The 14753-nt window shown below is 48.2% G+C and overlaps 1 protein-coding gene across 1 annotated transcript in view; it reads right to left on the bottom strand.

Annotated features, from left to right (window-relative positions):
* SHISA6 (shisa family member 6) overlaps positions 1-14753 on the bottom strand; it is a 169539-nt gene that overhangs the window by 118202 nt on the left and 36584 nt on the right. Inside the window, exon 4 of the mRNA XM_053960087.1 lies at positions 8706-8801. Coding sequence (XP_053816062.1) covers positions 8706-8801 — 96 coding nt within the window. The remainder of the gene's footprint in view (positions 1-8705; positions 8802-14753) is intronic.

Below are 14753 nucleotides of genomic sequence, written 5' to 3'. Positions count from 1 at the left end.
CCAGAGGCTGCTGAGAAATGGCCGGGCCATGTCTGAGGGAAGTTAAATAATTCAGAGCAGTTTGAAATGTCCTTTTGCGTCATGGAATCTTCCTGCCCAGCTGCCAGGCCCCTCTCCACATCCCAATGATCCTATTTCCGAGTCAATACAATTAGGTGTCAGGATATGCAAGGCCTGGAATTCATCTGGAGTCAGGATGCGGGTGATCTTCGGCGCGCCCACCGCAAGGCGCCCGTCAAAATCACCCGAAATTATCCAGGATGAACAGAAGGTGATTCATTGGGATGCAGCGGGCTCGGCCTCCACAGCTCTCCATTGATGGGATTTCTAACAAGTGTTTAAGCACCCAGCACGCCTAACCCTCAATTTTTGCAAATCTATTCATGGCAAGTTACAGGTGCAGGTGTGAAAAAAATGATCCTCAAAGTTCTGCCTTTGCCTGTAATAATGAGTCTGCTGCAAGTGTGGATTACTAATGATGGGGGCAGGCAGCAAATTCCAGCTTGGAGCTGATTCACTGCGTGTTTTGTAGCTGTGCTGGGCCGAGGAAGTTGTGACAGATGTAATATAAGACCCCAAAATAACAAATTAAGGGTAGGAACCAGCGCTTTGGGAAAGAAAGTGGAGCACAGAGCTGCAAGCCAAGGAATGGGGAACCAGCCTTGGCAGCGGGGAACCAGGGCAGTGCTGGAGGGGGGAATCAGAACCCTCCAACTGCTAATGAGGAGCAAATTAATAAATCTCTCCTCTCCCACTCATCTCTGAATCATATTTACAGGCAATGGAGCGGCGACCCCGCTGGTCCCGAGCCGGTGGCTGTAAGAGGGGCTCAGTTTGGGGTGCCCAGGGCAGCAGGGCTGTGTCACAGCCTGCAGCAGCCCCACATCCTCCATCAGCTGAGGCGCAGGCACCGAGACTGGTTTGCATCCAGGTGTGTCAGTGCTGAAACACAGAGCCTGTCAGAGACACTGCTCAGCCTGCAGGAAAAGCAGCCAGGGATGGGCAGGGATGGGACACCGTGGGTGGGAGATCAAAGCTTCTCAGGGAGGAAATGACCCGCTCCTGGTGCAGCCACAGGATGTCCCCAGCCCTGCTGCCACTCGGTGACACGGACTTTTCTAGATGTCAGGGACAGTGGGAAAGAGAGGTTTGGGAATAAATAAACAGGCAGCAGAAACTGGCGTCTAGCTGGGAGCATTGGGTGACAGGTGAAAATGAGTGCGGAGGACCAACCTCATGGGGGCCTGTAAATGTGAGGATGAGATGGGGGCACAAATGAAAGACGTTAACAGAACCTCTGACTGATTTTAACAGCAATTCTGAAAGATTTGATTTAAACTGTGTGTGTATAAATAGTTTTGTACCATTCTGATTAGTTTTGGGTGTGCTCTGGCCGCTGCCAAAGCAAGAGCTGCTCTGAGATCCCACAGACACTTCCTGAGCCCTGGGGCACTGACTCCCTGCTCCTGTCTCCACAGCTAGGGGAGGAATCGCTCCAGAGGGAGCAGCAGGGCTGGGAAACCTCTGGAGCTTCCAGAGGAGGAAGGGATGAGCCAATGGAGCTGCTCAGCTGGAGACACCAGAGAAGCACAAGGAGGTCTGACTGTGATCAGGGTGTGCCCTCGAGCTGCCTTTGCCTTTCCATGGCTGGAAATGTCCTGCTGGATCTCCATGAGGAGATCCTTTTAACAAATCCCTGCTTTATTCTGTGACTGTGTCCAGCCTCTGCTCCAGCTCAGCCTCTCATCACTCCTGTGCTCCTGGCTGGACATGTCCTGCTGGACATTTCCTCCTTTGGAGGAGCTTTTCTTGTGCCCAAGCCCACGGGCTGGACTGCCAGGTGGGGCTTGGCTTTGCCTGAGTGACCCTGCTGACACCAGGCCCCACCTCCTGATGCCTTAAGGTTTAGCTTTCATATTTTTTAACAGTAATTCTATTTTTCAGATTCCGTGCTGCCTAGGTGTGTAGCTCTGAGCTAGTAAGTGTCAGTAAATTCTCTTCACAGGGCAGGGAGACAAAACAAACCTTTTCCAGCTTGTCCAAAGACAGCTGTTACAAGCTCCAGGCCCAAAAAGTGAATGAATTGATTAATTCACAGTGGTGAATTGAAGAGAAAAAAAACAAGCAGGATGGGACTGCATGGGCTGGAGCTGGAATGGGACAATGAACTGCAAGGTGCAAATGGAGCAGAGCTGATCCCAGTGAGAGCCCCCGGGAGCGCTCGTGCATTTTGGGACCATTTTGGTTCATCTTGGGTTCATTTTGGGACCATTTTGGTTCATTTTGGGTGCAGCCTTGGCTGGGCTCTGGTGCTGCCCGAGGTGGATCCATGGAGGAAATCCTTTTAACAAATCCCTGCTTTATTCTGTGACTGTGTCCAGCCTCTGCTCCAGCTCAGCCTCTCATCACTCCTGTGCTCCTGGCTGGCCAGGAGGCTGCAGGAGGGAGGGAGCTTGGCCAAGGTGTCAGCTCAGAACCGAGGTGTCCCCTGAGCCCCTCGGAGCCACTGGCACACGGGCAAGGGGAGAAACCACGAGCCAGCTGCCCCCTCACTCCAGCCCCTCTCCCTCCAGCCTCCCGTCTTCCCTGCAGCTTCCAAACCCTTATCTCACGAGGCAGCCACCTTCCTCTGCCCTGGCTCCAGGAATATTTGCTCCCTCTGCCCACATGCCCAGGGAAAATTCTCATTTCCTGAGGTAGATCAAGAACAGTTTCTCCTTTTGAATACCCACAAAGCCAGGGAGGGGGATGTTCACCAGAGGTGAGGCTGGATCTGAGGACAGGATCTACTTGTGTGCAAGGTCCTGCTGAAGCACAGATCCCTGAAGCACAAATCCTGTGCCCCCAAAGCCGTGCCCTGAGCCCTGTGGCCATGCCCGAGGTAGGAGACGAGTGAGAGCAGAAGCCCAGCAGGCAAATCCCACACTTGGGCTGCAGATCAAATCTGCACAGCAAATCACAAGATCAAGTGCTCTGGGGGGAGCTTTTGCTGCTCAGTCACCAGGCTGGCTGTGCCCAGCAGGTTTGCACCTTGCCCACGCTGGGGGTGATGCCAGCACAGGGGGCTGGGGCAGTGCAGCCCCTGCCCTGCCCTGCACACATGGCTCATCCCTTCCTCTCTTTCCTGCCTGCTGGTACTGCAGGAGAGCATCCTCAGAGCAAGGCTGAGCAAGAAAAAATTTAAAAAAAAAAAAAAAAAAAACCTCCTGCAGATGCCCTGGCTCAGAGCACACCTGCAGGGAATCCAGGCCTCGAACCAAGAGGGAGAGGTTCGATTTCTGGAAGGGTTCTTGGGCAGGCTCGGGGGACATCTGACTCCTCCTGAGTTTTCCTGCTGCTCCAGGATCTGGCATGAGCTCACAGGGAACGAGCAGACTGTAGGAACAGCTCTGTTTTCCCCCACGAATTGACCCTGCAGAGGAGTCTGAACCCCCTGCTCCTCCTGCCTCACTCCCCCTGCCCTTGCACTCAGTTCACCTGGGAAATTCTGCTTTTCCCAGAAAATAACCTCTCTGTTTTTCACACTCTTGCAGAGCTACCAGGAAAACAAAGAAGCAGTTGAGTGCTGACCAGAGGTTATCAAATGCTCTACAGAACTCCTGCTGCTGTCCCAGACTGCTGAAACTCAGCGAGCTCAATTCCACTGGGAAACTATTTCCAAAGTCTGAGACTTGGAGTAAAAAAAAAAAAACCAAAAAACCAACCAAAAACCAAAATAAAAATCATATTTTTACCCAAAAGCCCAGCAATATGATGTGGGGTAGGCAGTGTGGAGTGGATGTGTTCCCTCCCTGGGCTGTCCCTCCGTGTGGCTGTAAATCCCCTCCAGGCTGGGTGGGTGCCAGAGCTCTGGGGAGCCCTGAGGGCACAGCCCGGGCCAGGGTGGCACACAGGCAGTGTCAGGATGCTCGGCACAGGCTGGGGAAGCTGGGATTTAAATCAGCTTGGTGCACAGAGGGGTGAGCTGGCTCCTGTCTCCCACGTGTGTCCCCGGAGCACTGAACCCTCCCACGGCAGCACCGGCAGCAGGAGCTGCTCCCACGCAGGAATGTGGGATCCATCCTCCCTCTCTGGGGGCTGAGGTGCCCTGTGCCCTCCCAGTGAACTCCTCAGAGGTGCTGGTGTCTCCCAGCTGCCTCCACACGGAATTAAAAGCTGCTACCTCAGAACCAACCATCCAACTTCCTCCTACCTAACCTCGCATGAGATCAGCCCCGCCTTGTGCCTCACCACGGGGGCTTCTACAGCCCAAAGAGCCAGGATTCATCCCTGGATCATCCTGACAGCAGAGGAACTGCCCATGGTTGGGAGAACACGCACTGGGACGGCTCCAGAGCCCTCTGAGGGCAGGCAGTGATGCATGGCCCAGTGGAATGTCATGGAAGAGCCATAAATCCCCATCCTGCAGGAGCCTGGGCATGTCAGACATGTGAAGGTGCTGATTTGGTATCCATGGTACTTTGGCATGTCTCACGTCTTTGTCTTCTGCCCGAAATAGATGAGCTCTTAAATATTACTCAGCACTTGGAGTTCTGCCACAGCACAGAAGACAGTTGAGAAAACACCAAAAATGTGTCTCCCAGTGCAGAGAAATATTGAGAGAAACTTCAGTGGCTTTGTGCAGTGCAGGGGCAGAACCCTCGCCACAGGGCAGGGTGAGGTCATTTGGCTGAAGTGGGGGTTCTAAGACAAGGGCTGGAACTGGAAAAGGACAGAACCTGCTCATCTAAACAGGAATAGGAGAAAAGAGCACTGAACCTGCTCATCTAAACAGGAATAGGAGAAAAGAGCACAGAACCTGCTCATCTAAAGAGGAATAGGAGAAAAGAGCACTGAACCTGCTCATCTAAAGAGGAATAGGAGAAAAGAGCACTGAACCTGCTCATCTAAACAGGAATAGGAGAAAACAGCACAGAACCTGCTCATCTAAAGAGGAATAGGAGAAAACAGCACAGAACCTGCTCATCTAAAGAGGAATAGGAGAGAACAGCACAGAACGTGCTCATCCCAATAGGAATAGGAGAAAACAGCACAGAACCTGCTCATCCCAATAGGAATAGGAGAAAACAGCACAGAACCTGCTCATCTAAATAGGATTAGGAGAAAACAGCACAGAACCTGCTCATCTAAAGAGGAATAGGAGAAAACAGCACAGAACCTGCTCATCTAAAGAGGAATAGGAGAGAACAGCACAGAACCTGCTCATCTAAACAGGAATAGGAGAAAACAGCACAGAACCTGCTCATCTAAAGAGGAATAGGAGAGAACAGCACAGAACCTGCTCATCTAAACAGGAATAGGAGAAAACAGCACAGAACCTGCTCATCTAAAGAGGAATAGGAGAGAACAGCACAGAACCTGCTCATCTAAACAGGAATAGGAGAAAACAGCACAGAACCCACTCATCTAAAGAGGAATAGGACAAAAGAGCAGAAAACCTGCTCATCAGAACAGGATTAGGACAAAATAGCACAGAACCCATCCATCTAAAGCCCTGGCTGAAGGTCTCTTACAGGTACTGGGTGGTGACTTCATGCTGAACTCAGGAAATCTGTCACACAATATTTCCCCAAATCAAGCACTTCAGGCACAATCCTAATGCTAGAGCCCCTCAGTCCTTTGTGGCACCCCACGTGCCCCCTGTCACAGCACAGACAGATAACCAGGTCATGTCACAGACAAAGACAAAGCCACACATGAGCACAAGCAGGTCCTGCAGCAGGTGTGAGGTGTTCATCACTCTTACCACTCAGCAGTGGGGGAATTTGCCATTGAGAAACTGGAAATGAACATTATAGAACTGTTCAAAAACCAGGTGGATTTACAGGCAGCTGAAAGGTGAATTCTAAGGCCAGTCCATTCTGATGTCTAAAAACAGCCACGATATTCATTTCTTGAGAGAACAAAAGCCTTCTGTTCTGCTTGGAAAGCACCCCCGGTCTGACAGCTGTGGTGGATGGCCGGGCTGCATTCCCACTGCCCACTGTCCCCCCTTCCCAGGGACAGGGAATGTGCTCTGGAAGAGGTGTGGAGACCCCTGGCCCACCTCCAGGAGAGCAGAGCCCCCCAGCCTTTGCAGCTGAAGGAGGAGAGGAGGTTTTGTTCTCACCTGGGAAGGAACTGGGAGCAGCCTTTTGTCCAGCAAACTGCTGGGAGGTGCCCCAGGGGTGTGAGGTGAGGGTAACTCACCTGCCTGAGACAAAGGGCTGGTTTACAGCCCTGCTCAGGGATCTCCATGGCTTGGTGGAGGCCACCAGGACACCCCACTCCTTGCACCATCACTCCCGGGGTAACCTTTGCTACCTGACCCTAAACACGCTCCTGGTGTGGCAGGAGATGACCCCTGGGACGGGGACACCTCGTGTGCAATGTCACCCACGGGCCCTTCCTTGAACCAGTGCAGCTCCCAGCCCACCTGAGCTTCCTCAGCTTCCCTTCCCTCGGTGCAGAGCTGGACTGGGATCGCAGGGATGGGATAACAAATCTGGGATTGCAGGGTTTGGATCACAAATCTGGGATTGCAGGGTTTGGATCACAAATCTGGGAATTCAGGGTGTTGGATAACAAATCTGGGATTGCAGGGATGAGATAAATCTGATATTGCAGGGATTGGGTCACAAATCTGGGATTGGGTCACAAATCTGGAATTGCAGGGATGGGATAACAAATCTGGGATTGCAGGGTTTGGATCACAAATCTGGGATTGCAGGGATTTGTTTACAAATCGGGGAATTCAGGGTATTGAATCACAAATCTGGGACTGCAGGGATGAGATAACAAACCTGGGATTGCAGGGATTGGATTACAAATCTGGGACTGCAGGGTTTGGATCACAAATCTGGGATTGCAGGGTATTGGACAACAAATTTGGGATTGCAGGGATTGGATTACAAATCTGGGAATTCAGGGTATTGGATCACAAATCTGGGAATTCAGGGTATTGGATCACAAACCTGGGATTGCAGGGATTGGGTTACAAATCTGGGATTGCAGGGATGGGATAACAAATCTGGGAATTCAGGGTATTGGGTCACAAATCTGGGATTGCAGGGATGAGATAACAAACCTGGGATTGCAGAGTATTGGATAACAAATCTGGGATTGCAGGGATGGGGTCACAAATCTGGGATTGCAGGGTTTGAGTTACAAATATGGGATCACAGGGTATTGGATCACAAATCTGGGATTGCAGGGATTGAATTACAAATATGGGAATTCAGGGTTTGGATCACAAATCTGGGATTGCAGGGATTGGATCACAAATCTGGGATTGCAGGGATTGGATTACAAATCTGGGACTGCAGGGTTTGGATCACAAATCTGGGATTGCAGGGATTGGATCACAAATCTGGGATTGCAGGGATTGGATTACAAATCTGGGACTGCAGGGTTTGGATCACAAATCTGGGAATTCAGGGTATTGGATCACAAATCTGGGATTGCAGGGTATTGGACAACAAATTTGAGATTGCAGGGATTCAGTCACAAATCTGGGATTGCAGGGATTGGGTTACAAATCTGGGATTGCAGGGTATTGGATCACAAATCTGGGATTGCAGGGATGGGATAACAAATTCTGAGATTGCAGGGATGAGATAAATCTGGGATTGCAGGGATTGGATCACAAATCTGGGATTGCAGGGTATTGGATTACAAGTCCCACGGGTGCTGCCTCACAGCCTCAGTAAACTTTATTTAAGCACACACAGACATACACAGACAATATACATATATTTGTTTCTTCTCTGACAGTTCTACAGGACCAACACTACTTTGGATGACACTCGTGGAAAACTGGAAAAAGTGCAGGAAATGTAGGAAAAAAAAAAAAAAAAAAAAAGAAAAAATTAAAATATCAAGGTCTTTTAATCATTTGTGAGTCACGGTCATCCACAGAAACAACACAGGAGCGTTCAACCAGGCGAGCACGAGGACACAGCTCCACATACAGTACATTGGTCTAGAGAGGAATCTCCACATACATTGTGTCTAGAGGGAGTACAGCGGTCTTGGGGACACAGAAGGGGACAGGAGTGGCACACGCACCCCCGGTGGCACAGCCAGGGCACCGGTGGCACTCGGGACTCCAAACACGTCTCACTGTACGCCAGAGAAACTCACCAAACGGGCAACAGCGTCATCAACCAGCATTGCCCGGGGTTGTGGTGCCACCAGGGCACAGCTCTGGTGCCACCAGAAGCCCCTGTATTGGGTTATTTGTGTTAAAGCTGTCTCTCCACAGATATTTACATACAGAACATGTACACAGAACATACACAGAGCAGCATATGTGCATTTTTGTGTTTTCCTCTTTGTACATTATATCACAGGTTATAGGAACACGGAAAAGATAGGCTTCAGGGAGCTAAAAAGAAATCATTTTATAAAATAGTCATCATCACCCTCCCCCTTCCTCCCATCTAAAGAAAGAAAGCAAGCAAAGAAAGGCCCAGAAGTGAAAGGGAAGAGCTGCAGCCCCCAGTCTGGAAGCGCTCACTGCCTGCCCGGGGCCAGCAGCCACGCAGGCAGGAGAACACCAGGCTGGAGGGGCAGTGCCACCGCATCGCCCTGCCAGGACCCGCGGGTCCTGCGCCAGCCCAGCACCGGCCCCGCTGCCAGCTCGGGGCACCCCGAGCCCAGTGCCAGCTCCGAGCTTCGCATTTAAAACGAGCTTTTTATTTAGCAAAAAATGGTTTCCACTGTACCCTTCGTGTGTCCTCGTCCTAACGTGACAAAGCCGGAGGAGATGAAATTATGGAGATCTGGCCCTCCGCTGCGATAAATATCCTTCCCGTAGTGACCTGCCAGGGAACAGGAAACAAAGACACCTTCGGTCAGTCTGTCTCTGGGAATAAACATACATGGATATCTATATCGATATTTATATTTATATTTATATTTATAATCATAATTTTATATTTAAATTTATATTTATAATTTTATATTTATATTTATATAATTTATATTTATATTTATATCCTTTATATTTATATTTATATTTATAATCATAATCATAATTTTATATTTAAATTTATAATTATAATTTTATATTTATATTTATATAATTTATATTTATATTTATATAATCTATGTCTATATTTATATTTATATTATATTTATTCCATATTTATATTTCTATTTATAATCATAATTTTATATTTAAATTTATAATTTTATATTTATATTTATACTTATATTTATATTTATATTTATATTTATATTTATTCCATATTTATATTTATGTATATGTGTATGTATGTGCATATTTATCTATATTTATAATTATATTTTTATATGTATATGTATTTCTATTTATATTTATATTCATATTTATATTTTATATATTTATATTTATACTTATATTTATATGTGTGTATATTTATTTATATTTATACTTATATTTATACTTATATTTATATATATGTATGTGTATATGTATGTGTATATGTACAGGTATAGGTATATGTATATGTATATGCATTTATATTTATATTTGTGTATATTTATTTATATTTATAATTATATTTATATATATATGTATGTGTATATGTACAGGTATAGGTATATGTATATGCATTTATATTTATATTTGCATTATATTTATGTTTATGTGTATGCGTATAATATTCATATATTTTCATATATATTTCTATATGTACATATATGTTCATATATATATGTGTTTCTATATATCTTTATGCATATAATATATAATAATATCATCATATTAATAGACTAATTATAGTATCAATAATATAATAGCATTGATATCATAATTACATTAATCTATTTTCTTTTTATATATCTATACAATGTATATTTTATATATAATATATAAATATAGCTATAAATATAGCTATAAATATAGTTATCGTTGTTATATTTATATTTATTTTTATATTTATATTTATATTTATATTTATATTTATATTTATATTTATATTTATTTATGTATAAATATATTTATATCTATATTTATAATCATATTTATAATCATATATTTATATTATATTTATATTTATATTTATATTTATATTTATATTTAATTTCTATTTCTTTTATATTTATATTTATATTTATATTTATATTTATATTTATATTTATATTTATATTTATATTTATATTTATATTTATATTTTATTTATATTTTATTTCTATTTCTATTATTTGCATTTTAATTTATGTTTCATGTTTAAATTTTATCCTCCTGTAGTTCTGTGCAGCCCTTCTGTCAGCCCGGGACATTGCACAATGACAGGGAACCACACCTGCAGCAGCGTCAGCGCCTGGGTTCCCTGCTGGCACAGACTGGTGAAGAAGAACCACTGCACATCCTGGCACGTGCCCAGGAGCGAGCAGAACGTGAGGGGCGAAGCAGCCGAGTGCCCAACCCGACAGCAAAGGGCTCATCCCTGCCTCGGAGCCAGCCGCGCGCTGGTGCCACCCAGACCTTCCCGCCGAAGGGACAAAGGGCACCAGGAGCGACTCCTGACCCCTGCCAGCACCTGCTGCCAGCCTTTGTCCCCAGTGTCCCCTGCCCAGGCTGCTGCCCCGTCCGCAGCAGGACAGCACACCTGGCGTCTGGGACAGCTCCTCAAGTGCAGCAGCCTCCCCAAAAAAACTCCTCAGAGCTTCCTCAGCCCCTGGCAACGCACTAGGTTCAAGAGACACCCAGCTTTTTAATCTTTTAATACATTAATAAAGGAAAAAAAAAAAAAAAAAAAAAACCCACCCTGTCACCAAATGACACAAGGAAAAACGACGCACCACAGCCTTGGTCACGATGAAGAGACTCATTTATTTTCTCTGACTCCAATCTTTTATAGTTCTCAAAAGGTGCCAGTGGATTGGAGGGTGAACGTGCCACCTCTCCAACCACACTGGACAAACCACCTGTACATCAAATTTCTCTGCCTCTATGAAAGAATGCAAAACAATAGGTTGTTTACAGAAAGTTGTGGGAAAGTTCTCTACAAGAATGGAAACTCAGAAGGCTTTAGAAAACTCTTGATAACCAGGGCGACACCACCCTGCCTCCCTGTTTCCATGCAAAGCTCTGAAATGAGGACACAGATGATTTTTCAGATACTCTTCATCGTCTCCTCCCTTTTTCGTGTTGTTAATTTTTCCGTTCCTATTATTTCGGGAAGAGGCAGAGATAAGATAGGTGCAGGGGGAGGGAAGCGGGGCGGCCTCGGGGGTTTACAGGAACGCAGCTGAATCCCAGGGAAATTCCACTTTTCCCTGATTTCCTGCCCGAGCTGTGGTGGCAGAAGGTGCTGGGCTGGAGCAGAGCTGGGCAGGCAGCTGTGGGCAGGAGCAGGAGGGCATCCAGGATCCAGGTGGGAACAGCTGGGGCCCGTCCTGCCTGCCCCACCTCTGTTTTGCAGAGACTGACACCAAAACCCCATTTCAGGCTCTCTGGCAGCACCTTGGGAATGAGAGAGGCTCTGGAACCTTCCCTGTTTCCCTTGCAGCCACTCACTGCCCCCAGAGCCCCAGCAGTGGGTACGGGGTTATAACAACCCGAGGCCAGCACCCACCTGCCCCACAAGGTCCCCAAATGTCACAGAATCCCAGAAGGGTTTGGGCTGGAAGGGACCTCAAAGCCCCCCCAGTGCCACCCCTGGCATGGCAGGGACACCTCCCACTGTCCCAGGTGCTCCCAGCCCTGTCCAGCCTGGCCTTGGACACTTGAGGGATCCAGGGGCAGCCACAGCTGCTCTGGGCACCTGTGCCAGGCCTGCCCACCCTGCCAGGGAACAATTCCTAATTCCCAATATCCCATCCAGCCCTGCCCTGCCCTGTGTGAAGCCATTCCCTGTGTCCTGTCCCTCCATCCCTTGTCAATTCTCTCTCTCCATTTCCTGCAGCTCCTTCAGGCCCTGCAAGGCCACCCTGAGCTCAGCCCAAAGCTTCTCCTGCCCAGGTGAGCAATGCCAGCCGTGCCAGCCTTTCCTGCCAGCAGAGCTGCTCCATCCTCTGCTCATCCTGGAGCCTCCTCTGGGCTCTGCAGCAGCTCCAGCTCCTGCCTGAGCTGGGGCAGCTCTGCAGGTGGGGCCTCTCTGCAGTGGGGTCTCTCTGCTGTGGGGTCTCTCTCTGCAGTGGGGTCTCTGCAGTGGGGTCTCTGTAATGGGGTCTCTGCAGTGGGGTCTCTCTCTGCAGTTGCGATCTCTCTCTGCAGTGGGGTCTCTGCAGTGGGGTCTCTCTGCTGTGGGGTCTCTCTCTGCAGTGGGGTCTCTGCAGTGGGGTCTCTGTAATGAGGTCTCTGCAGTGGGGTCTCTGTAATGGGGTCTCTGCAGTGGGGTCCCTCTCTGCAGGTGTGATCTCTCTCTGCAGTGGGGTCTCTCTGCTGTGGGGTCTCTCTGCAGTGGGGTCTCTCTGCAGTGGGGTCTCTCTCTGCTGTGGGGTCTCTCTCTGCAGTGGGGTCTCTCTGCAGATGTCATCTCTCTCTGCAGTGTGGTCTCTCTCTGCAGTGGGGTCTCTGTGCAGTGGGGTCTCTCTCTGCTGTGGGGTCTCTCTGCAGTGGGGTCTCTGTAATGGGGTCTCTGCAGTGGGGTCTCTGCAGTGGGGTCTACTCTGCTGTGGGGTCTCTCTCTGCAGGTGTGATCTCTCTCTGCAGTGGGGTCTCTCTCCAGGTGTGATCTCTCTGTGCAGTGGGGTCTCTCTGTGCAGTGGGGTCTCTCTCTGCAGGTGAGATCTCTGCAGGTGAGATCTCTGCAGGTGAGATCTCTGCAGGTGAGATCTCTGCAGGTGGGCTCTCAGGCTCTCCCCTGAGCCCCCCTGCTCTCCCCCAGTGGGTCTGAGCAGGCTCCAGCCCTGTCCCCAGCAGGTGCCAGGCCAGGAGAGGCTGGCACAGGTTCTGCCCCCCTGGGATGGTGCTGGAGAGCCCCAGAGGAGCTCACAGGGCAGGCAGGAGGTGCTGGCACTTGTGACAAATGTTCACTCCTGTCTAATAGAGAAACCATCCCACTCCCTTCCCACACGGGCTTTTTCTGGTCAGGGTCAGCCCAGTGCTCCCTGGAAAAGTCAGCAAACTCACACAAAGTGTTTCCACAGCTTCAGGAGTGCTGGCAGCTCCCAATTTTCTTCTCACAGCTGTGGCAATGCGAGGCGGTGGCAAAAACCTCCCAGTGTGGAGGCGTCCCCCAGAAATTCCCTGAGAAGAGCATCCAGGAAAAAGAAGGGAGGATTTTCTGCTTCCATGGCAAACATTGTGGGTTCTCTCCCTTCTCTTCCTACCTCCCTCCCGCAAGCTCTGCTTCTGGATTCCCGGGAAAGGAGGCAGAGCTCTGGAATGGTTTGTGCTCCATGAGATGTTTGATGTTTGTGCTGGTCCTGAGGAGCCCCCAGAGATGCTCTGGGGCTGCAATGCCTGCCTGGATTCCCTTTTCTCTATCACTCTTCTAAAATGTGCTGTATCTTTGCTGTCCAGTGAGCCAATTCTTGCTCCTATCCCAGGGATTTCTGTGCTCTCAGGGCTCCCATCCACTCCGGTGGATGCCACTTGAGCAGTGCCATAAATTCCCTGTTTTAAACCAGGATAAAAGAACCACACAAATATTGCTGCTACCTCCAGCTGAAATCAGCTGCCTTTTACAACTCCCTTCAGAGAATCTGCTTAAGACAGATCAAGAAGGGGAAGTTTATAAAAAAGCAAACATTTACTGGCAGATTGAGGATTCTTCATCAGCCATTTGCTCTCTGAACCTTGCTCTGCCCCTGCTTATGGAACATTGTAGTTCAATTAAAACATCCCTGTGATAACGAGCCATTAGCATTTGAACAGGAGTTACATTTTCCCAGGAGAAACTCAAATTTGCAGACTTCAAGCAGCCTGACTTTTCCCTTTCCACAGATATATTATAGGATGCTACGTTTGCTTTTTGGTTTGGTTTTTTTTTTTTTTTTTTTTCTCATTCCTGCTCACTTGTGATCATTTATTTCAGCCTTGCAAAATTCTGGGAGAATTCCGGGAGTGATTTTTCCTTTCAGAAGGGCTTGGGGGCTGCTGGGGGGACAAATCCAGATATTGTTATTCCATTTATTTGCCACAATCCCATCCTGAGCTGGGTGGCTCCCACTGGAAGTGAAGGGTCCCTTGGAGCAATCCCAAATGCAGGTGCCCAGCAGAGCAGCGGGAGCACAGACAGGGAAATTCCCCATTTCCTTCTCCACTGGAAGTTTTCCTCCTTTCTGCCTCCAGCTGTGCTCTCCCCGAGGTGCTGGGAGTCCTTCCAGAGCTGATGGAGCTGCCTGTGCCACGGGCTGGGAGGGAGCTCCTGGAACTCATCCCAGATGTTCACCCTGAGCAGGCTGAACCTCGGGGTTGCCCTCTGCCCTACGGTGAGAGAGCTAAAAAATGCCAAATTCCTTGAAAAAAAAACGGTGTAGATGGAGTGATTTTCATTTTATTTCAGATTTCAGGGGTTTTTCATAGAATGCCAGAGTGGTTTGGGCTGGAAGGGACCTTAAAGCTCTTCCAGTGCCACCCCTGCCATGGCAGGGACACCTCCCACTGTCCCAGGAAGATCAGCACTTCCACAACTCCAAATTCCCAGCAGAGACTGAAACCAGGTGGAATTTCACTTCTGTTGCAAACAGGTAGAGAAATTATAAAAGAAAGGCCTCACAAAACCAGGCCTGCTCTGTTACATTAATTGATTTCATTTTAATTAATTAAAATTAATTAAATTAATGTCCAGCCTGTCACTTCTAAGTGCAGTTTGCAAGTTCTGATACGAAAACAGCTT

The sequence above is a fragment of the Vidua chalybeata genome, chromosome 19 (genome assembly GCF_026979565.1).
Source record: "Vidua chalybeata isolate OUT-0048 chromosome 19, bVidCha1 merged haplotype, whole genome shotgun sequence".
Classification (NCBI taxonomy): domain Eukaryota; kingdom Metazoa; phylum Chordata; class Aves; order Passeriformes; family Viduidae; genus Vidua; species Vidua chalybeata.
This window is presented reverse-complemented; position numbering and strand designations above follow the sequence as displayed.